The sequence below is a fragment of the Stegodyphus dumicola genome, chromosome 2, assembly GCF_044657685.1.
Source record: "Stegodyphus dumicola isolate Sdum_Otavi_A_Nest chromosome 2, ASM4465768v1".
Taxonomy (NCBI): Eukaryota; Metazoa; Arthropoda; class Arachnida; order Araneae; family Eresidae; genus Stegodyphus; species Stegodyphus dumicola.
Genome location: NC_140769.1, coordinates 176646247 through 176670925, shown reverse-complemented (window position 1 = coordinate 176670925; position 24679 = coordinate 176646247). Strand labels below are relative to the sequence as shown.

Below are 24679 nucleotides of genomic sequence, written 5' to 3'. Positions count from 1 at the left end.
CAATAAAACTTTGTGGCAACAGTTTGAAAAGCGATTCGCCATTTGTAGTGAATCGACGCAAAATCGCAAAACGAAAACAATAGTCCTTCAGGGACGAAGCCCCTTTGAATTAATAAATAAATATGTAAAAATAAATAAATAAAGGGACAATTTTATATCTCCCGTTCTACTGGACCAACTGACGAAATTTAACTTTTATTTTTCATGTCTCGAAACGCGACTTAGTATATACATTAGACTTATATATAGCATTGTTTTAACGTTAGTTATTTTAACACAAAATCGGAGTTTTCTGAAATCTCATACTGATTTTTTTTCATATTTCGATTCTACGACTAGAATTATGCCGAAATATTAAATTCTGCAAAGCTTTGTGAGAAACTTTAAAAAATTAAATCAAAAATTTTAAATAAATGAAAAAATGAAAAATGAAAAAATTTTTTTTTTAAATTTCAGTTTGCGCCAAGAATAATTCACTGGGCGAAATTTTTAGTTTATAGCAACATATTTTCCTTTCCCTTTTTTTCATTATGCACGAGTTGAAAAAAGGTACATCGTTCATTCTTTCAAATAATTTTAACAAAGTGCATTATTATCACATAACAAATGTGCCAAATTTCCAAACGCGCCAATATATAAATTCTCATATATCTTTGAAAATTTTGAATAAAAATATTCAATTTTTTGCGGGTATGCCTAGAAATACGACTATGGTGATAGTAAAAATATTATAGGTCATAAATAAAATATTTTTGAAAAATTTATAAAAATTACTTAAAATACGTTAAAAAATAAGTCAGAAAATATCTGCAAATTTTATTTGGATTGAACCTAAACTTCGAACTGTGAAAGAAGGAAACAAGTGAGTTTAATAAAAGGGAGATATTAATAAAAATATGCCAAATTCAATTTATACTGAGCAGCTAAAATTTAGCGAGCTGATTTTTTAAAAACTACTCGTGCGATTTTTTCAAAACTTGGCACTTTGGCATAATTTGAATTCTACAATGGAAATATGGGAAAAAATATAGGTAAATCATTTCAGAAAAAAATTTATTTTGTCACAGAATACCTATGTTAGAACAATGCTACATATAAATCTAATATATATCCTAGATTGCGCTTTCGGAGAATGGAAAACGCAAGTTTAATTTCATCAATTGATTCCCTACAACAGGATATATAGAACTAATTTTTTGGTGCAAGGTGTACCTACATAATCATAAAAAGTTGCATATCTGTCCGGTATTGCGATGGATATCCGTGCTGGGCCATTGCTGGGCATTAAGAAAAATCAATAAAAGTTCTGGCCATTCTTGTAATCATGAAGTGGCACTTCGACTAAACATTCAAACGGCAATCTTTCTGCTGGCTAGAAACGTAAACTTTGAAATTGAATAAATCTCTGGAAGAAGCAGTTTTGTGTGTAATTTGTTGAAATGTCAAGAGAAAAGACTTAAGTCTGAAAGAAAACGTATTTATTTAAAATAAATTTAGTATTCTTAGTAATTGCAGCCAGAGAAAAACAGCATTTATGCTGGGAATTTTTCAGACAGCATTGTGAAATTTACTTAAACAAGGAATTCTAATTAATAAAGAACTTATAAAAGGATGCTATTTAGAAAAATAGGTAGAAAATTGTGGTGACATGTCATCATCAATCAAATCTAGAGAAACAATGCAAATGTTAAGAAAAATCTTGAACTGAAACGTGCTGGTGATAAAAACTATCAGAAATTTTAAGATATTTGAGAATGCAATTGAAACACCATTGTTGAAAATTATTAAATAATTGCAGAAAGCATAATTGTTTGTAAAAGATAAAAGTTAGTCAAGAACATAACTATAAAAATATCTTTATAGAACATTTAAAAATGAATTTAAAATTGCATAAATAGTTTAATTTTAGTAATAATTTTTGGTTATTATTTGATCAATTACTGAATTAATTGTTAGTTAGCATTTTATTTAAAAATTTAAACCTAATAATCACTGTTTGGAATACATAAATCGCCGTTTATTAAACACATCTGCTTAATAAACTTTAATGCGATGGAATGGAAATTATTTTAATAAGCGAGGACACTTTAAATGTTTAGTGTTACAGTGCAATTTAATGAAACTCTGAATCACAAATATTGCACCTATTCTATTATACTTAAGCTCCAATATTCTTTCTGAACCAATACCAAATAATTAGTTTCGAATACAAATACTTGAATTTCCGAATTTACCTTCAAATTTAGCATTTAAATTATTGAATGAGTGATCTGCTAAAAATTGTTGCCTTCAAATGAAGCAAAATTTTCCGAGGAGAAAATTAATAATGCTATAATCTGAACACTTAAGGAATGCTTGCGAAAACTTATCATGTACAAATACTGGTTGTTTTTGATGATTCACACTATGTCTGTTTTATGCAATGTTAGAGTTCAGCACCAATCTATTGTAGTTGCTGCATTTTAAGGCAGTGCTTCAACGTTTTAAGTGACTGACTCATCTTACCTGGTTATTTCATCCTAAATCAATGTTCATGCTTTTGAAGTGAGCCACATCAATGAAAAATGGAAAAGGAAAAGTCAAATAAATTTTGGTCTTTAACAATTGATTAATAACACAAGAATAAACAAAACATTTATTTTTAGGCATCTGAAGCCAGGTTTTAGTGAATTGGGTACCACTCCTCACTCTCCAAGGAATGATGAACCGGAGCAGAATCTACAGAAACCCGGATCCACACCTGCACTGCCTCAGTACCCCACAGGCCTGGTCACAGTTCTGGGTGGGACACACGTCAAAGATGGAGCTACAACCGTCTTCGAAACCAAAGTCATCGGAACTTACATCGAAGGAAAGTACGCTCAAATTTTGCAAAGTACATCCCAGATCATCTTCCCTGCAAAGCCTGAAGATCTATCTACTCCGAAACCCAGTCCAACAAAGCCCATCTTTCAAAAATCGGCAACTGTAGCTGTTACAAGTAGTCGTCCTGTTCCAAGCAAGCCAAATAAAATCCTTGGAGAACAGCAGTCAAGTAGATATAGGCCCACTGTTGGAGGAGTTACAAAGGAATACAAATCTACGACACCTGACAGGTAAAGTATTGAAGAGTGATTAAATATAGGTAAAGTACGTGAATCTGTTAAGTAGTAAAGTTTTCAGTTTTATTTTGATGTTAATTTTGACAGAAACAATGTAGATATATTTCGAAAAATGCATAATATTTTCTCCTTAGGACCTTACATTTTCTAGAACGTTACAAAATTTTTATGTTAAATTAATATCATTATAACGTAGAAAACCACTATTTAGCAAATTTAATTACTGAAGTTCCTTTTCGGCACAGTTACACAATGATGATGATCGATCACTGAATTGCACAATTTTATTGTTGACCATCCTGCTTTCTATGCATGAAATGAGCTACCCTCTTCTCCTTCTATTATGCAGAAATATTTTATTTATTCATATAAACTATGTAAAAATGTGAAACAAATTTACATAAATAAAAACATGCAGCAAAAATTTAAAAACAAGTTTAAATTGAAGCATTTATCTATTATAGGTTATACATGTATATGAAAAGGATGCTGAATGTATTCATTGAAAAATCTCGAATGATAGATAAATCTGAAAAGTACATTCTGTAAAATAGCAAACAATGCATGTTATTTAGAAACTTTCTTTCTTTCCAATGGATACTTTTGTAAACATTAGCGACAATTTCTATAAAAATAAACCAGAAAGTTTCCTTGTTTGCATTTTTTCAGATTTTGAATACCTTGAATGTTACTTCGATATGTTATCTTATTCACAGAAATTGCCCATTATGAACACTTATATAAATCTGCAAACTAATCCGTTTCTAGAAGAACAATGTATTGAACAGCATAATGTATTCGGTATTTTCAGATTATGGGCTTTCGATTTAATTTTAGTTACAGCATCGTACGGTTTAATTTTTAGTTTGCCGTAAAGAGAAAATGTTATGAATTTAAAAGTTCTCTGAGTTGTTCTGAGATATGTATCAGCATTCACAATATTATATTGCTTAGAGACAAAAGATATTCATTTCTGAATTGTCGGAATGCTTTTGCAAAAGCTTCCTTCACTGTTATTCCGTATAAACTGACAGTAGACGTATTAGACAATACTCGATAAGTCAGTTTTGCTCGCAAGATTATTTCCTTCATATAGAGAACTTACCCTAAATTATCGAACACTTTTTTATCTCATTGTGTTTCTTAAGGGAATTTAATTCCAGGAATTATTACTTCATGCTAAACAAATAATAATAATAATAATAATAATAATACCTACCTCTCATCTTATCTATGATTTTCATCTTGCGATATTTCTACTTATAACGAGAAAATTCATTTGTAATTAGCTATTATACTTTTTCAAGTATAAAAGTCTAAAATAATCGAACTTAATTCTTCTAGTGAAACAGAGCCTCATCCTTTTGTCATATTGTAACTCGGTTTGTTGCCGAACGGTTTCTCAATTTCGTCCCTAAGCAATACTCTATTGTCTGTACACTTTGCTCTTCTATCTCCAAAATCTGCACAATGCTAAATGTTCTTTTTTTTAAAAAAAATTCCTTTCCGTGTTTTGTGCATTATTTCTTATAACGTGAGTCAGAAATTCTGTCCAAAGTATCCAAAGTGGATAGGGATATTAGACTTTACTTACATACATATATTTTAATATATATTCTCTCTCTCACACTCTCTCTCTCTATATATATATATACATTCAGTAGTTTTTATCAAAAAATTACGCGCAAATGCGGGTATGAAGGTGACACTCCTAATATTATATGTTATGCGATTCCAACAAAATTAAAATTCCTGCAACTCATATTAATTATTTTCTTTAAAACATAATGCTTTAATAAGCCTCTCAAATAATTTTGATTGAAGTTTTTGTCGATTGTTATTCGTTAAGTAGACGGAAATTTGATTCGGTTTAATAGCAATAAACGGCTAAATTGTCAAAGAAAATACTATTATTTTTGTACGTAATCTTAAACATGGAATTCAAAGGTAAATCAAAAGGTACCACACTCCAGTTTTAGTAAAGTTGCCCCTAAAATTCTATTTTCTGTTAACGTTATTCACCCTGAAGGCTTCTGAAAAAAGAGTTATCTTACAATAGTATCCCAAGTTAGCTGCAAAGAAGTCACGTTCAGAAATCTTATGAAGCTACATAATACTTTGAACATCATAACTTTCTAAAAATGCATCTACTAGCCTCCTGATATATATATATTACCGTGAAAGACCGAAATTGGAGAATGTCGACTTTCACCGGAGAATATCAACATTCACCAAATATGTCGGTGAAAGACCGAATATTTCACTACATTCTTGTATATTCGGACTCTCACTCGTGTATGTCGACAATCACAGATATGCTCTGGGGAAAGTCGAAAAGAGAGCTCATCAAGTGCCATGATAGTTTCAGTTGTTGCAATAAATAAGATTTGAATCACATAATTTAGTAAGTTTTTTATTACTGTTATTTTATTTTCTCATTTAGAACGTACTGTATAATTAAGTAAGTTTTTAACTTCTATTATTTTCCTTTCTCATTTTGAATGTATTGTGTGTTTTAGGTTCTCATGTTCTTAAGTTCTTATTTCAAGTTTCATTTCAAGTTTATTCGCGACTGAATTACGGAGAAGAAAATATAATATTGTTATACGTTCAACATTCACTATTAGTACATGGTGAACGTCGACATTGACCGGTGTAAGTCAGAAATAAGAGTATTTGGAAAATATTTCGGACATACACTAAGAGACTATGTGAATGTTGACATTCACCGGTGAAAGTCGACATTCTCCAGATTTCGGTGTTTCACCGTTACATATACATTATCTTCTATTAAAGCTAACTGAGGCCGAATACTGTTCTGAAGAGTCCTTCTTAGGAATCCAAGATCTTATTTCTCATTTTAGAACCGTCAACACAGATACGTCTATATCGTGATGCTCGCATATTCTGTTCACCACCATGGGAGTTATTTTTTCTGATGTTAAAAAGTAGGTTTTCTGCTGATGGTTTCCATCAGACCTTAAAAGGAGACCACATTTTAAATGCTTTTACGTTTGACGAGAAAGCTGAGCTCAGAATTATTTGATTTAAATCTAATATTATCTTAAGGATTTTGATATGCGCTTTAATGAGAAAGGGTAAGTGAGGCGTATCCCTTTCCTATCTTGAATTAACAGTTCTTCGTAAATTGTATTTCATCAAAGAAACGTTAAAGAAACAATACATTCATAGATTTAGCTAATTGTCGACTCAATCTAACTGTATAGACAACAGATTTATCTAACTGCAACTCGAATCGTTCCACTTAAATCCAATTTTTAACTTCTTAGTGACTACCCTTGTTTTCTATAAAATTGTTTCTAAAGAATAAGGATAATTTACCTAGTAACATTCAACAGAAACTGGAAATTATTATTTCAATTCTACTTAAAGAGGTTTCTAAGCGTTATCCCGGTATCCCGCTAAAATAGCCCAAGACGAAACAGCTCCAACAGAGTAGAACATGACAGAATAACTCATGACAAAATAGCCTACATCAAAGACTTTTGAAGTAGGTTCCGCGAGCACTTTAAAATTTTTAGTATCTAAATATATACAAGCGCTATAAAAATGTGCCACGGCGTATGCATAAATCAGTGATTACATCTTACACCCAAACGCATTATAAAAATTATTAACCTTAATCTTATGTTTAAGCATATTTACATGTGTTGTCTTATTAAAAAATGTTTCACAATCATTATAGTAGGATTATTTAGCGTCATACAGTATGACATGTACGGTGTCATAGCAATAAACTTCACATACAAGTTACCACAGCATACAAAAGTTTCGTATGCTCTGGCCTATGTTCTAAATTATTATAAGTATATAATTTACAGAAGATTTACATGTTTTGGTTAAAAATATATCTAAGCATCGTAATGATCCAACTATCTTGAAATATGAGTGTGAATAAACACCGAATTTTTTGTTTTTACTGACCTTACCTGCCTTTAGAAGAAGAATTTCTCCTTCTTTTTTGCATGCCTTGGTGTACTTGAAGTACATTCGACTCGTGCTCGGGAGGTCCGAAGTTCGAATATCTCGGCGAAGGCACTTGCGCATGACTTTACATTGTAAAATATAGAAAATATTTTTTTTATTTTTAGATACAAGAAAGCTGGATGTAAATTTCGTCGCTTGATATAAAAAGTCGATAGTCACATAAAAAGATTTTAAAACTGAAGCTAGAAATAAGATGTTTACAGATGCATTTAGCTATTTTCTTGAAGGCCAATTTGTCGCGAGTTTCTTTGTCGGGGCTGTTTTGGCATGGGCTATTTTGTCGGGTCATGCTTTATTCCAAATAAAATCGATAAGCTTTGAGTGTCTGTCTTCTTCAACGCAAGCAGTTATATAGATTACTTATCTTACAATTAGGTGACGTTACATTAACTCATATATCTAAAATAATTTTAAAATTTAAAGTAATTGTAATTCGTTGCTTAAACGAGAATTACTTATTTTGTTTTTCCGAAAATTGTTTTAAGTTCGACTTTCATTGCTAAAGCAATAGGATAAAGCTTTTGAACCAGTTTTATGATCGTATTTTAGTATATTTTCTTTCGATTCTCTTTGACACTATTTGGAACTTTACAGTTGTTTTGGGAACTATGACATTTCCTCCGGAATTATTATTGCTACCATCCAAAAATTATACGACATTTCTAAACACTATTTTTTTCTTTCTTTCTGGATGAATTTTTCTTTATAAATTACTAAAATCTGAAAGTTTTGTCATTAATTCAAAGTGAAACATTTTCCTTCCTAATTATATTACGAATAATAGATATTGCTGCTATTAAACGACTAACAAATTTGTGAATTTATTATACCATAACATAAAAGAAACCATTAGCAGAAGGAATTTCATGGATTAAGAATGCAATTCGTTTTAAGCTTTCATGTTACCATATAAGGTTGCGTTCTGGCTTTATTTGCAATAAATCTGCTAAATTTTTTATAGACTTGCAAGTATTGGTGCTTGTTAGTCCTACTCTAAATTTTGATTTTACTAGCACATGCATGCAATCATATATATGAGTTTACTAGCACATGCATGCAATCATACATGTGCTATACATGCATACACTTTTATTTAGCTACAACACATTACAATGTTAAATGTGCACATGCACAATGTTCACATTACAATGTTAAATTTGCACATGCACATGTTAATATGCACATTACAATGTTAAATGTGCACATGCACATGTTAATCTGCACATTACAATGTTAAATGTGCACATGCATGCAATCATATATGTGCTATGATTTTACTAGCACATGCATGCAATCATACATGTGCTATGATTTTATTAGCACATGCATGCAATCATACACATTAATCATCCTTAATTATTTATTAAGTATCAAACTACTACATGTAATAATTAGTTTTGTTTAAATTTGCGATTTCATATTATTTTTTTATTTAATTTATATTTTATTTACATTATTTTACTTTTGTTTTAGTTATTTATTTATATATGTTTTGCTTGATAAAATATAAAAATAATTATTTCAAAAATGTAAAAATATAATATTCCTCATACCTTTAATTAAATTTGGAATTTTTTATGTCCGCGTTTAATAATGCTATCATAAATTCTGAAATTTTGTTCTTCTTTAAATTTATAATAGCTGCATATGAGTGACAGAGAAATATTTTAAATTTCAATTATCTATATAATAAAAACATAATATTTCTATTATAGTAAGCAAGCCGAAAGACGAACGGACGAGCCATTGAATGCCAACACAGTCCTCCAATCATCTTTCAAACTCCCAGACGGTCTTCCTAATCGACAATCCATCCGGCCAACTCAGTCTCTGGAAAAGACTCTTTCGCGATCATCGTACACACTTTCTAGACGCTTCAGACCAACTCTTGCTACAGATGTTCCTCCCGAAGACGAGAACACGGTACCAGAATCTCAAAATACGAGACGACTGCCACCTAGATTCCGTTATGTGCTGCCTAGAAGGAATACACCTACTGTAAGTTCTTTTGAATTTTAACTCATCTTTTTGAAACAATAATATAGCAAGACAAAGTTCATAAATTTTCTTTGGCATTGCGATAAATAATGAGTAATAAGAAATTATATTTATATGCAAAATGTAATAGAATATCATTTATCTTAATGCAGTAAAAATATGTTTATTAACACTCAAAATTAAACACTCATTGAAGATGATTTATGAAACTTTTATTATTTAATAGCACGTTCTGCAAACATTCATTACATATTTATTTTGTAATTCTTGATGTTCTTTATACTACTATAAAAGCTGCTTTTCTTTCTTCTCTTCACCTCTACAAACAGTTGCTGAGCATAATAGATCTGGTTGTAAGAGAGCGTTATCTTAAACAAAATCGATTTTTCTTCCATTCTATCTTAATAAAGAAAATACTGAAAACGTTTAACTTGCGCAGTTCACATGAATAAAATGGAGAAAACACACATTTTTTTTAAGTTGGGTTTTATACACAATTCGTAATTTTTATGGAAAAAAAGGTAATGAAAGTAATAAATTTTAGACCTTATTTTAAATAAAATTTTAGTAAAGTTACATAAAGATTTAAATAAAAAAACGCACTTAGAAGTTTTAAACAAATAATTTCCTGAGCAAAGTTTCTTACTACAAGAAAAAATTCTGCACCATTTGTGCTTTTCCATACTTAAATTATTTAGTCTCTAAAAGTTGGATCACTACATGCTTAAAGATATTGTATGGTTTTCATTCAACATGTAAAACATTGCAGTTGTACCATTTTCTAGACAGCGAAGTTCCTAAAAGCGTCTTTGTTGAAACGCATATTATAAACTACCCCAAGTTTTTATTAATGCCATTAAAACGTTGTTTAAATTATTTTTAATATTCTATTGAATATTCATAACTTCAGTTCCCCTTTTATATAAAAAACTTCAAAATTTCGCTAATGCGTTTCGGCTTTTATAAAATCAGCTTTCATCATCTTTAATGTTTGTTCCACTGTTTTAGTTTACAGAATAAAAAATCTATAAAAGAAAATGTTTAATCTACATACTTGAGATATAGCGATAGATTCCTTCTTAAACAGAATGCTTCACATTGCCCTCTACCATTTTAAGCAGTATTTAACGGATCGTATTAATAAAAAGCGTTGTATCAGGTCAAAGCCATCTAGCAAGTCCATATTTAAACATTATGATATACAAAGAAAGATATATAAGTTTTTAAAAGAAATGTTTCTCTAATTTGAAATATAAATGTAAGTAATCATATAAGTTTACCTAGTATGTAACAACTTTAGCTTATATGAACACTTTGTATTGAATAATGTAACGGCATTATAGAAAGGTGAAATGTTTTAGCAATGGTTAATAATAAAGGTACACTGCGAAATTAAATAAATAAATAAATAAAATGAACAGTTCTATATCTTCCGTTCTACTGGGCCGATTGACGAAATTCAGCTTGCGTTTTTCATGTCTCGAAAGCGAGACTTAGCATATATATTAGATTTATACATAGCATTGTCCTAACATGGGTATTTTGACACAAAATCTGAGTTTTTCTGAAATAACTTACCAAATGTTTTCCATATTGCGATTCTACGACTCAAATTATGCCTAGATTTTAAACTTTGAAATTTTTGGTGAGACATTTATGAAGAAATTTAAAAATTTATCTTGGAGAATTTTTTCAGTTTGCTCCAAGAATAAATCACTTGGCGAACTTTTTAATTTATAACAACCTATTTTGTTACTTTTTTCATTGTCCACGAACGGGAAAAATCCATCTTTCATACTTTCAAATAATTTTAACTGAGCGCGCAAACCACATTTTCGTTATTATCGCTTTTGCCAAAAGGCAAAACGCGCCAAAATGTAAATTTACGTATATCTTAGGAAATTTTGAATACAAAACTCTAATTTTTCCAGGTATGTTTAGAAATACACCTACTTTAAAATGATGGCAAAAATTGTATCGGTTATAATTCAAAAGTTTTTTCGAAAAATTTATAAAATTATTCAAAACACAAATTTTAAAAATAAGTCATAAAAATTGGCGAATTTTATTTGGAGTAAACCTAAATTTCGAAATATGAAAGGAAGAATCATTTCGTAAAAAAGAGATATTAATTGTTAATTATTGTAGATGTTAATTATTGTAGCCTCCATACAATGGACAATGACAACTACATAATGATACTCATGTACACATCAGTTCTTATACTTTGATCTGAAAATATTGCAATGATCATAGAATATCCTCTAGCCATATAGTGTTCCGGATTTACAAATCAACGAGCGGATACTCGCAAAATTTTTTAAGAGAACAAACATATCTTGAGAATCCCCGATAGAGTGCTAAGTGTTGCCATACGTTTCCTTCTATATTCGCTGTATTATTTTTATTTGCTATATTATTTCTTTAAAACTAATGCGTAGTGATAATATTGTTTTATAATGAGAGCTCGTCTTCATAATGAGCTTATTCTCGTATTTAGCATATTTCCAAGAATACAGCTAATGTTTGTAAATATAAAATGTTAATCTCAAACATTTTATATTTATAAGCATTAATAGATACCTATTCTAATACACATACCTATTCTAAATACCAAATTTGAGAAGTTTTGGAAATATCTCATAATATATTTTTACCAAAGTCTATTCAGAGCTTCAATTTCCCTTTACCAGTTTTACTAGTTTTATCCTAATACGTTGTTCACATTCTCGTTCAAGTCTTAAATACTAAAACCGAAAAGTTTTTGATTGCATAGTTTTTCATTAAACTTGTTATGGGCTTCAATAAAATACCATTTCCGGTTGCCCATTAAAAATTATTATGGGCTTCCTGCAATTGCGACTATTCAGTTTTACCCAAAATTTAATTAACTCTTTAAGCTACGGAAAACATAAATTTTTGAAAGTTTCATATAAGGGTTATTGTGGATGAAAACACTGTCGTACATATACAGATACACAGACAGACAGATATCATTGTGAAAATAGTAAAAACGTGTTGTGAAGACCCTAATTCATGCTTATTTACTGAAAACTCACTATCGAATTTTTTAACGGACAATATTACTTCCCTTTTCTATGTGTACAGGTTGACCCTTAGGTAAAAAATGGTAAAAAATTCCCACTTTAGCGAAGCCGCCATATTCATGTACGTTTGTTGGGTTAAAGTTAGTTCATGTATATTCACTGAAAACTCGCTGTCCAATTTTTGGATCAAAACCCCTACCTTTGTATATACGGGTGATGGAAAGGTAATAAAATTTACAACTACTACTATATGAAATAAAAGCGTATTCCCCAATATGATTAACTACACTTAAATTGGTGAATCTTTTATTGCTTTAAGCGTATCTAAAGTTACATTTAAAGCAGTTTCAATCAAGGTCTGTACCAAAATTGTTCGTGAAACAGTCAGCGTTATCTGATTTATTTGTGTCTTAAGTTCTTAAATGCTTGCCAACTGCAGTTCATAGAATTTAATAAGCACTCACAAGAAGAAAATGGAGGATATAATTGTAAAATTTTATTTAGATAAAAAATTACTTTTACATTAAGTGCTTTCTGCTATTTACAGTTCTCTGTTGGTTTTCAATCAGAGTGTAAACTAGAATGACTTTAATAAACAGCATGTGCAGTTGCGGATTTATAAACTGGCAACATCGGAGTTTTCTTTAGGTATCATATTTAGCTATCACTTGAAATCGCGGGTAATTTCGTGATTATGCGATGACCGATTTATGAGACTAGAATTAACAAATGAGAATTAGTCGCTTTTAGAAACTAAAGTTGCTTTATGATTTCTATTTATAAGTTGTTAAACTTCAATACTTCGTTCAATTTAGGCCCCTCAAATGTGAGTTTTCAATTCTGTAGATCACTTTTCAGTTTTGAGTTTCAGTTATAAAGTCTGGAAATCAGAGTTGGGATAGTAAATCTACTTTGTTTAATTTTAATTTTTTGTATCATTTGAAGTTCCAATATAGATACTAAGATAAGAATAATTGAAATGGCGATAATTAATCTGAAAAAATAGCTTATTAAAAATTATATAAATTAGTTTAAATTAGCAGCTCGTTCAGGTTAAATATTACATATTGTCTGGCGAACAAAGCGGCTATGTGATTGAATAATTCTCTGAAATCAACCTATCGGAAAAACCCTTGCACAGATAGTTTAAAACAGTGGTCTTCAAACGTTGTCCACTCAAAAAGTGCACAAAAATTATAATTTTGTTTCGTGGAATCTCAGCCATCTTTAGACAAAGAAATGTGAAGAAAGTATTAATATATTCAACACTGTATGCACTTTACATGAAAAAAAGAAAATAGACTATTATTTTATTATAAATTTATTCGTAAACGCAGGCCCATTTCGTATCATTTTAGGTAACAATAGATATAAAAACATGTTATTTAATTAATTACTTTAGATGGCAGTTTTACGATCCACATGGCATCAAAAATTTCTTTCAGATTTCTATTTTCTTTTCTGAAACCCCTAGAAGTCTTATGAGGAATCTCAGAATACCGTTGTATGTAGTTTGAGAACCAGTGATTTGTCGAAAGTAAGCCCAGTGGCGACTTGACTCATATTTCTGCGAAGTGAAAGTTAAACTGAAATGAGAAATTTGTGTCACAACAAAAAGTTTTATCATAATCAACTAAAATTTTATTCTGATTAAAAAAATAATGATCCAATTGAAAAGTTAAAAATCTCTTTAGTTTAAAATTAGCAAAAAACAACCTTAGGATGCTTGGTTTTTTTATTAAAATTATATCTGTTTTGAGAAAGATCAGACATAGTTCTCTCTTTTTCAGCAAAAATATTTTGCAACATTGAGAAAAGTTACAACCATGTTACATACAACGGAATGGGATTAACAATGCAAAAACTAATGTGGTGCCATCTATCGGGCAAAGTAGTAATGAAATAAAAATGTTAGCATATTGGAATTTTCATAGTAATTAAACTTTATTTAATTTGACCTTAATGCATGTAAATGATAACAAGTACTGGATTAAAGAGATAACCTGTATGAATAACTTAAATTTTGCGATAATAATTATTTAGGAAATCCAAGCAAATCTGACTCAAATAAACATATTGACTGAAAAACACTTCAACAGAAATTAATTTTTAAATTTCAGAACGTAAATTATGAAATATATTATATATGATTATGAAATATATTAATGAAATTATGAAATGAAATTTTGGAAGTCTAGTTATATGAAATTTTAATGCTTCGTCACTAAAACTTTAATGAACCTTATGGGCGAACAACCATAAGAGGAAATATCCTTACATTTAATTGACGGCTTAAAAAGAGATTTTAATAGTTCAAATATTATTAGAAAATTATGGGGAAAATCTAAAAACCAGATATTTGGCTAAGCGATATGATGTTTCAGAAACTCTAGGCCGAAAGAGAATTCCATATCGTTTTTTAATTTTGAAAAGACCATAAATACATCACAGTAAATGATAGACAGAATAAGCAATTTTTCAAACAGAACTGAGCGAGTATATGATGACTATATAGCGATTTTAACTTTTCGAGAAGTCAGAAGCTAAGGGATCTTTAGGGATCGAGCAATATTACCAGTTTCGTGACTTACAATTACCAGTTTCGTGACTTCATTAATGCATGTTTTTGTCCATAAAAATGATTTAACCATTGTTATCAGTTTTGGATATAACAATGTTTACATTAGAATAATTTTGGGTTAAATTTGGAACGAAGGACATATTAATAACTTAACTTTGTGAATAATTATGTGATAGACGAACGCCTTTTGTGCTGCTGAATTTTTTGCTGAATTTAAGAGCTTTTTGCATACAAGTAATGGGAGGCTGAAGTTTGTGAAAACATTAAAGTTGAAGTTTAGTACGTCGTTTCATGCTTCGAGAGAAGAGCATTACAGATATTTTAAGTAATTGACTAATATCAACAATTAGAAGATTTATCGAATTATATTGGACTGCACGACAGAGATGTATATTTTTAGAATTTAGAAACATTGTAGAGACATGAGGTTAGGAAGCAGGAAATGTGAAAAATGAGCAATGCCCTCGCCGCGAGTCGAACCATGGACCTCTCAAATTCGCATCGAACGTGCTGACCACTACACCACGAAGGCATGCTAAGAACTGACTGACTGGCTGACTGATTTTGTATATTTCAGAATACCGCAAAAGTGCAGTGTCTCTGGATCAATGAATTTAAGGCACATCACATAAGTCTATCCGCACGTAGAACTGCAAAGAGGGTCAGGAAGTGGAAAAGAGAAATTCCAAAATCACTAGCAAAGTCGAATCCTAAATTGAGGACATTCAAGTGCAAAAAGTCCGTAACGTAGCTCTATGCTAAGAAGGCGGAAAAAATACCTTATATACTTCCCCTTTTAAAGGGTGACTGGAGTTTTAGGGGACCCAGTCGCCAAATCCTGGTGCTAAAGAATCATCATTCACCACTTTTTTAGTTCGATCGCCACTGTGGAGACATTAGGTTATTTTGAAACACGAGCAACGCCTTCGCCGAGACTCGAACCGCGAGCCTCTTGAATACGCGCTGTGCGTGCTGACCACTACACCACGAAGGCATGTTAAGAAGGTGGAAAAAATACCTTATAACATAAACGTTTTCCCCTTGCCTTTTTATTTTTGTTTTCCTTTTTTATTATTAAATTTAATGTTACCTTCACAGAATTAGAATTATTTTAGCCTCATATTAGAAGTTATATTATGAGTCAGTCTTTTCTCATTCTGTATAATTTCCCTAATTTTTAAATATATAAGCGGACACAGTTCTGTTTTATGAATTCATGCACTCTTTACTGATATCCCCAAAAACCAATTAAGGTTTCTGCTATACTGCATATTGACATACACATATGAAAAGGAAATGTTACTAAACACTACGTAAGCATAAACTAAGCGGTTTTAAAAGCTAAGTGGAAAATCCAATTTAGACAGCATTTAAAAGCGCAAAGCGAAAATATGACTCTTACAATATCAAGAAAATGAGAAAATAACAAAAGAAATCCTGGTGAAAGAGTTCGTCATTATGCAGTCTAGTTTATTATTATATGTGTGGACCATTGCGAGAACATGGTACATCACAACTTGGAGTACCTTAAGAAATGCGTTTCAGACTCACTAGCCCTTGACCTTATTTGCAAACAATGATTCAAAACCTGATTTTTGAAGGCTCTCGTACTGTAAAACGGAAAGTTAAATTTACGAACTCTTAGCGATGCAAATAGTCTTAAATATATTAGCTGATTTGGAACAAGATGGCAGAGAATTGTAGCCAGGTCTAGGATGGGAAAAAAGATTCGAACGATCGTTATCCTTTTCAGCAAATTATATATATTTATAAAATTAAAGATATTTTTTGAACTGTTAAATCAAAATTTCCGTTAAAAATGTAGCTTTAAAAATCATTACTTTTAAGTTTGAATCTAAACATTGGCTGCTCAGAATGAATTCAGGCTATGGCAGTACCGCTATTTCAAATTAAGTTAATTTCTTAAGCATGATTCGTTTTCAAAAATAATATGTCATTTATTCAGTTTTATAGCTTAAAAGTGTAGGAAATCTTTTAATAGTCCATATGACTAAAGTACTTATTTTGGCGAATTATGGCAAGTGAAGTCCTTTTTTTAAGTAATTAACAGAGTAAAATAAAAAATCAATACAAAAAATAAGTAAAACCATAGTCATTGATTAAAAACTAGCTCGGAATGACCGCATATTTCGGCATAAAACGAGCATTTTTAATACAAAAAATAAGATAGAAATAGATATGGGTACACGTCATACGTCGGATATAAAAATGATAGATTTAAAAATAAGGAAAAGGTGAACATACAAAAAAATAGATTTTTTTCATATACATAAGTGCTGTTTAATTTAAAAGAAATGTCCCAGCTTATGAACTTAAAAGTTTTCATTATCGGATAGCATAAAAGGTTCGTCATATTCGTCTTCAGGCACATCATTGAATCCTGTTTCATCTTCATTGTCACTCTTACTCTGATCCAGAAATAAATAATCGTCTTCCATAAATAAATAATCTGTATTTTTAGAAGTACTAAGATTTTTAAATGATTTTTGAATTATGTCGGTGTTAATTTTATTCCACGCTCTTATTATTTACTCAAACACTATTTCTAGACTGGCATGACTCATTTACTTCCTTTTGTAAATGTTTTTTTCACCTTCTAACATACACGTATTTCACTGTCGTTTTAAACTTTCTTTGAAATTTTATTGATACACTTATATAAAGGCTGAATTCTTCGTATTTTCCGTTTGATGGGATTTGAAACTGAACTAAAAGAATAAAGAACTAAATTTGAAAAAAAAAATTGAACTAAACTAAAAGAATAAAGATCTAAACTAGAAAAAATTTGAACTAAACTAAAAAAATAAAGAACTAAACTAGAAGAAAAGATTTAAACTAAACTAAAAGACTTTGCTAAAAGACTATACTAAACGATTAAACTAAAAGACTATAGATAGACCAAAACTAGAAGAGTTTCTAGATTCTTTAAGGCAACAGGACGCTTTTGCTAAATATTTCTTATCCAGAATTTCACACCGTTTTCGTCCATCCATCCTCTCTCGTAAACATCAACGAAAACACGAATTATATTTTTTTTGCCACCGTCGGCAATGCCTTTCATTTAAAAATAACTAGGAGCATACTAAACGATTAAACTAAAAGACTATAGATAGACCAAAACTAGAAGTGTTTCTAGATTCTTTAAGGCAGCAGGACGCTTTTGCTAAATATTTCTTATCCAGAATTTCACACCGTTTTCGTCCATCCATCCTCTCTCGTAAACATCAATGAAAACACGAATTATATTTTTTTGCCACCGTCGGCAATGCCTTTCATTTAAAAATAACCAGGAGCATACTAAACGATTAAACTAAAAGACTATAGATAGACCAAAACTAGAAGAGTTTCTAGACTCTTTAAGGCAGCAGGACGCTTTTGCTAAATATTTCTTATCCAGAATTTCACACCGTTTTCGTCCATCCATCCTCTCTCGTAAACATCAATGAAAACACGAATTATATTTTTTTGCCACCGTCGGCAATGCCTTTCATTTAAAAATAACCAGGAGCTTTAATTTTTACCGTCCGTTAAGCGGGAAAGCATTGCGCAGGGAGATTTTTCGTGATCGTGTTTCGTGATTTTTCTTTGTGCCTTTCACATCAGTCACACACATTATTTTTGCCTTTATTGCTTGTCGGTTCAGTATACCATTGCTCGAAATGGAATGAATGACTTCAAAAAGTAACATCATCACACATGCATCTTTGATGTTTCTTCGTAAGGAAAAGGATGCGCGTTATACGGTGAGTATAACTAAAAACGTTTTAAAATGTAGTATGAAATAATAAGTGCGCGTTATACGCCGGAACATACGATACTTGACTACACTAAGGATAAAGCAGTATTTAGGGATTCGCTTCCCAAAACATTACTATAAATATAAATGTCCACTTCATACTCAAGTATTAAATTCTCTGCTAGCTCTAATGCCAATCTTTCTCAGAATAATCATTATAATAACAGGCTATCTATTCCTGAATGTGCTGATTCTAAATTAATTTACTAGTTGTATACCCGCCGTCCCGTGTTTCGTTTCTCTAGCTAATCTATTTTGAATAAATTTATACCTTGAGTGGGGTATATTTTTAAATGAAAAAGGATAGAATGTGTGTCCTTGAAGAAGAAAATTAACAGCAACTTAACTCAGGACAAGCATAAGGATTACAACATGAAAAAAGAACCTTTGTTAGCAACCAGTAAATTAACAGTAACTGAAGTTAAAAGAAGTCAACAAAGATATCTTCTAATGTTTAGCAGAAGGACAACCAGCAAGAAGAGTACGCTATTATAGTTCTCAATTCGAATGTTAGTACTCAGTCAACATAATCTCATTTTTCCGAACTAAACCCGAAATTTTATTACTACGATTCAGGACAGTTTTACCCACTCATATATCAATCAGTTTCAAGTTATAAGTTTTGCATCTATGATATATTTGGCGTATTCTTTAAAGTCGAAAAAAAATTTTAATGGCAAGTACGCTTGAAGTTAAACCTATTAAAGTGAAATCAATGTTAATGAAATTTGCTTTTCTGAATTTTGTCAAAAAATCATATTTTATGCTCTAATTTTAATCTAGTTATGACATATCTCTTTCCCTATTAAATCATCTTTATTTTCTGCTATCAATACTCAAATCATCTTGCATGCTCAAATCACCTTCCATTTTGCGATCCACATTGTGACTGAATCACCTCATTCGTTTTTACACCAACATCTGGTGTAATTAAACTTGCGCGTTATGTTAAAGCAAATTTCTAGATTTATGCAATCTGGGAATCACTTGAAACCCGTGGATCTGAGAATTCCTTCAAGGAAAAAGATGGTTGTGATAAGAGATCCTCAGGCTGAGAAAACTGAAGATTTCGCTTTGGACTGAGGCAAATAAGCTTCGAGTGATTTGCTCATTACAGGTTATCTTGATAAAAATACAATTATGCTGTCTGCCATTATATGAAGCTATACAATAATTATTTACCGAGCGGTAATTAAGATATTATATATTTAAACAGTGTATCTTCAAAATAATGTCTCAGCTGATGCAATTTAAATACACTGATACTTTCAGACTTATGCAGCTATATTTTCTGAATTTGTTGTCAGATCATAAAAAACGGACAAATTTTAATACCAACTTTATTATGCATCACATATCCTATACTCAAAATTTTAACAGCAAGATAAATACAAAAATTAATACTATTTTAGGCCGTATTAATGTTTTAAAATTGCCGGATGCTACAAAATATTTTTCATGAGGGTACTGAGGATGAAACGAGCTGTATATAGAAATTCAATAAACGTATTTAATCAGTCGAGTTTATTAATAAAGAAACTTAGTGTTTGCTCTCTTTTTACACATATGTTCATTTTCTGTTATTAGAAGGTGTGCATTCATTAGAAAATAGTTCGTTAGATATTTTATGTTTATATATAAGATATTTTGTGCTGTTAAAATAGAATCATACACATATGTTTTAATGCAAACTGTCACTATTATTTAATTCATTTATAATTTCTAGATATGTTTTTAAGTCCATTTGCAATTAATTTTAAATGTTCAATTATGAATAGCATTGAAAAGCAACTGCGTACCTATTAGTTTTCCTTTTTAGTTTAACATAAATTATTTTATTTATTTTTACCTTCTGCTACGCCTATTTTTTTAACAATATGAAATGTAACATATAAACATTTATTTTGTTCAAGATTTGGAAAATAAATTTATTAAAATTAATAAGATTCATAGTATAATATTTTTCTTTGGCTAAATTTCGATTAATTTACTTACGTATTATCAAACATTAAACTATCGTATGCTATTAAATTACATAAATTATTAAGAAGCGTAATTTCAAACTTATGGATAAATTTTTAATGAGTAAAATAATTTTACTATCGGGTCTTTGATACTTAATACTGATATAATTTTGACTAATATATTTAAAACTACAGATTAAATTTTTATTTTCTAAGTATTATTGTAATAACTACATATCATGCAAATATAGTTTTATCTCATGAATACAAAACCAAAACTGGACAATGCCTTCAAATGTACACACATCGCTGAATGTGCACCATTTTGTTTTCTCTCAGCTATAGTTTTAGTGCACCAGACGCCTTTGCGAATCCTCCAGATCGGAAACGTGCACTATAAAAATGATAGATTTAAAAATAAGATAAAGGTGAGCATATAAAAAAGTAGATTTTTTTCATATACGTAAGAGCTGTATATTTAAAAGAAATGGCACAGCTTCTGAAATTAAAAGTTTTCATAATCGGATAGCATGAAAGGTTCGTCTTAATTGTCTTCCATTATATCTTCAGACACATCATCGAATCCTGTTCATCTCCATTATCACTCTTATTCTGATCCATAAATAAATAATCGTCTTCCTTTCTATCTGTATTTTTAGAAATAATAGATTCTTTAAATGCTTTTTGAATTACGTCGGTTTTAATTTCATTCCATGCTTTTCTTTTCCACTCGCACACTATTTGTAGACTGGCATAACTCAACTCAAAAGAATGGAGTGTAATTCCACAAGACTTGATCAATTGTTTGATCAGTTCTGTGAAATCTAGATTTCAATTTAAGCAAATGTAGAAAATAAAGTAGAAATGAATTCAGAGTTCACCAAGCAAATAAAATTATTATTACCTTGTAAATGTTTAAACTGGTGTTGCCATAATAAGTCTTCGTAATTTTCCTACTGCACAAGCATTAGTATCTAATATATGTGATTATTACCCCACGATTACAAAAATTAGTAACCGTTTGGTAATTACCGTATATATTGGATATTTTTTATTCATTACGTGCTCCGCTATTGGGCGCGACATGGAAATAAAGAAATGCTCCGTGGAAGACTTTTTAAGGGAATATGTTTCGTATTCATAGTACACACAGGAAAAACACGAAAACGCTATTATAATTAATTTCCAATCCTTAATTACAAATCAACAAAATGTTTCATGTCGTATGATTAATATTTCAGTGATCAATGAATTTTTTAGAACGATACGATTCGTCGGATTTTTTTTTTTTTTTGGCTTAGGTAAGGATGACAATGGGCCTTTTTTACAAAAATATATGATATAATTATTATTAATATCGGAATGATGAAACTCAGAAGATGCTGAATAATCAAGTTACCTTTCGAAACCTATCAGTAAATTTTAAAAATGTGTCATTCTCTTTCCGTCTTGTAAATTTTACTTTCTAGTTTAAAGTACTAAAGCTCTTTTAATTTCTTTTATAGGTTAGACTCAATAGATTCAAAGTAAAGTTGACCGTCCGAAATGATGGCAGTGGTGTAAGTGACTTAGTAACTCCGCAAGACAACACATTCGATGCTGAAGATGATCTCGGAGAGGAATACGATCCCTTACACTCTGTTGATCCCGCCCGAGTAGTTTATGAGAAAACTACAATTACGAGTGAAGTAACTCTGCATGTGGGAAGAAGGAAATCCGTTCGAACTCTGACCATCACAACTAGCGTTCCAAAGACAAGACATTCGTACCCGTCTGATGGCATCAATGATGCACATGACATCTCTCCTGCTAACAATAATGCTATATTTGCGACTTTGAGTCCTCTAGACGAAGATGCCACTCCTCAAGTGGTTGTGACAAGGACCTATACGACAACAGAACGTATGCTTAAAACATCGGTTGTACCAGTTCTGGAAAATGATACAACTTCATATCATACTGTAACGGAAAGCTTCTTCATATTGAAGCTCATAACTGGATATAAAACATTGCCAGCAGCAGATATGACCATGCTTCATAATGAAACACAAGATGCAGAATTCGACGAATCTAATGATCAACTCAGTGGTTTGCTTGATGGAGCAATACAACTTCATCCGTCTCCTAGGCAGCAAATTATACAGACACCTATACCCAATGGGCTGTTGCAGGCGTCTGGAAGTGGAAGAGAACAAGCAGTTGTACCATACGACCATACAGGTGGCAATTCAAATGATTTGTCTAATTCTCTTCTGTCTTTGGGCGCAGCATTACAGCAGAATCCTTTAGCAGCTGTGTACCTTGGATTGCAGCAACTTAATAGACATGCCACTCTTTATTCGACAATTACCAAAACGTCAACGTACATTCACACCGATACCATTTATAGCACCAAAGTAGTAAGCTTTTATGATGGTCGCCGAACTAGAACTCGAACCCTGTCTGAATCTGTGTCCACAACAGAGAAGACTATGACTTCGTTAACTACCACTGTGGAGCCTTACTTGAATACTCAACTATTCCAGCAACAGAATCATTTTCAGCAACTTTTGGGAGGCACACAACTTGGAACGGGAACAGGTCCACAGTTACTAGCCCCTCCGCCTCAATACAGTACCATAACATCCACCTACACAACCGTAACAACAGCTACCAGCCTCAGCACCCGAATTTATACTCTGATATACAATGCAATTAGTACTAAGTTTCGAACGGTCACCAGTACTTCTTTATATGAAACAACAATAACAGCTACAACAACGAGTCAAGTTCCAATTACAATTACAGCTCCCCCTGGCGGAGTTTTTCCATTTCTTGGCTGAGATTTCTTGCACAAGCGTCTGACACATATCAGTTTCAAAACATACCTCAGGAAACGGTATGAATATTGTCGGAGAAAACTTATGCTCTGTTATTTAAGAACGAAAATACTTTTTTTTTAATTTAGAGATCCGTTTTGCGAACAAATTAGTTAGATTAGCCTAGGTTTGAAAAAATGAATGTGAAGTAAAATAAGTATGAAAGAGGAATGTGATTTACCATCTCGAACAGAAATCTCATTTATACATTTTCATTGTGAAAATCATTGCTCAAATATGGTTGGCTACTAATATGAGTAGTGTGTATAGTTTATCATATTTAACGTGCTCATACTCACTCATTTCTTCTTTTAAACTAACTCATCTGTAAATGGGAAGTGCCTTCATCTTATAACATTTTTAGAGTATAACGAAACAAAAATAACTTTTGAAAAGTCTCTTTGTTGTGGCATCTTTCATCTACAGGGAAATATCTTGTCACCTTATGTTCCTGCTCTAGGGACGTCATACGTGAAAGTTTTGTTCGAGATGCTGTACATTTTTACTATGTTTCTGATTCGCAAATTGAAGAAAATGCATTAGCATAGCTTTGCTAAGTTTAATGGAATGAAACACAGAGGTGCAATATGAACAATACTGATTCTTTCTTAGGTGTGTGAATTGAAGTTTAATTAAAAGTTCCGTTAGTCAAAGGGAATGACTGTGTACCTTTGGACTTATTTAAGTAAATAACAGCTGTGCTGATATACTGGAGCTTTTATGTTAACTGTTCGTTGGATTCATAACATTGACTTTGTAAAGCGTGTGTAAAAGTTCAATGTGTGTTGTAATGATGTAAATTGAAAGAATTTTGTTCACAACTTAGGAGTGCTGTGAAAAGAGGGATTACTAAAAGAACTTCGAAGCTTACTTTAAAAACCTCCAAATATTGTATATATGTTTTTGTTTACGAACTTATAAATAAAATGTAATGTTTTTTAAATGAAGTTTTTTATTTTGAAACCCTTTCAATGCTGAAACTGCACATTATTGTTTTGAAGCCTTTTTGATAATACGTTATTATGTTTAATGAGCCAAAAAAAGGGGGAGACAGTTCTCTATTGTTTGTCCTAGATGGCTGATAGCCGGAATTCCACTTGCGTTTCTCATCTCAGGGCGACTTAAACTATATGTTACATTATATTTATATAAAGCATTGTTCTAAGATACGTATTTTGACATAAAATTTGACGTTTTTCGAAATAACCTGCCGAATTTTTTTCATAGTTCGATTCTGCTCCTCAAATTATGTCAAAATTCCAATGTTTGTAAAACCCCACTGATACTTTTTTTTTTTTTTTTTTC

The 24679-nt window shown here is 31.0% G+C and overlaps 1 protein-coding gene across 1 annotated transcript in view; it reads left to right on the top strand.

Moving 5' to 3' along the window:
• The window catches only part of LOC118197290 (uncharacterized), a 275863-nt gene extending 251546 nt beyond the window's left edge, over positions 1 to 24317 (top strand). The window contains exons 3-5 of the mRNA XM_085811469.1: positions 2646 to 3095; positions 8825 to 9107; positions 22022 to 24317. Coding sequence (XP_085667595.1) covers positions 2646 to 3095; positions 8825 to 9107; positions 22022 to 23338 — 2050 coding nt within the window. The 3' untranslated portion in view covers positions 23339 to 24317. The remainder of the gene's footprint in view (positions 1 to 2645; positions 3096 to 8824; positions 9108 to 22021) is intronic.
• The last annotated feature ends 362 nt before the right edge of the window (positions 24318 to 24679 follow it).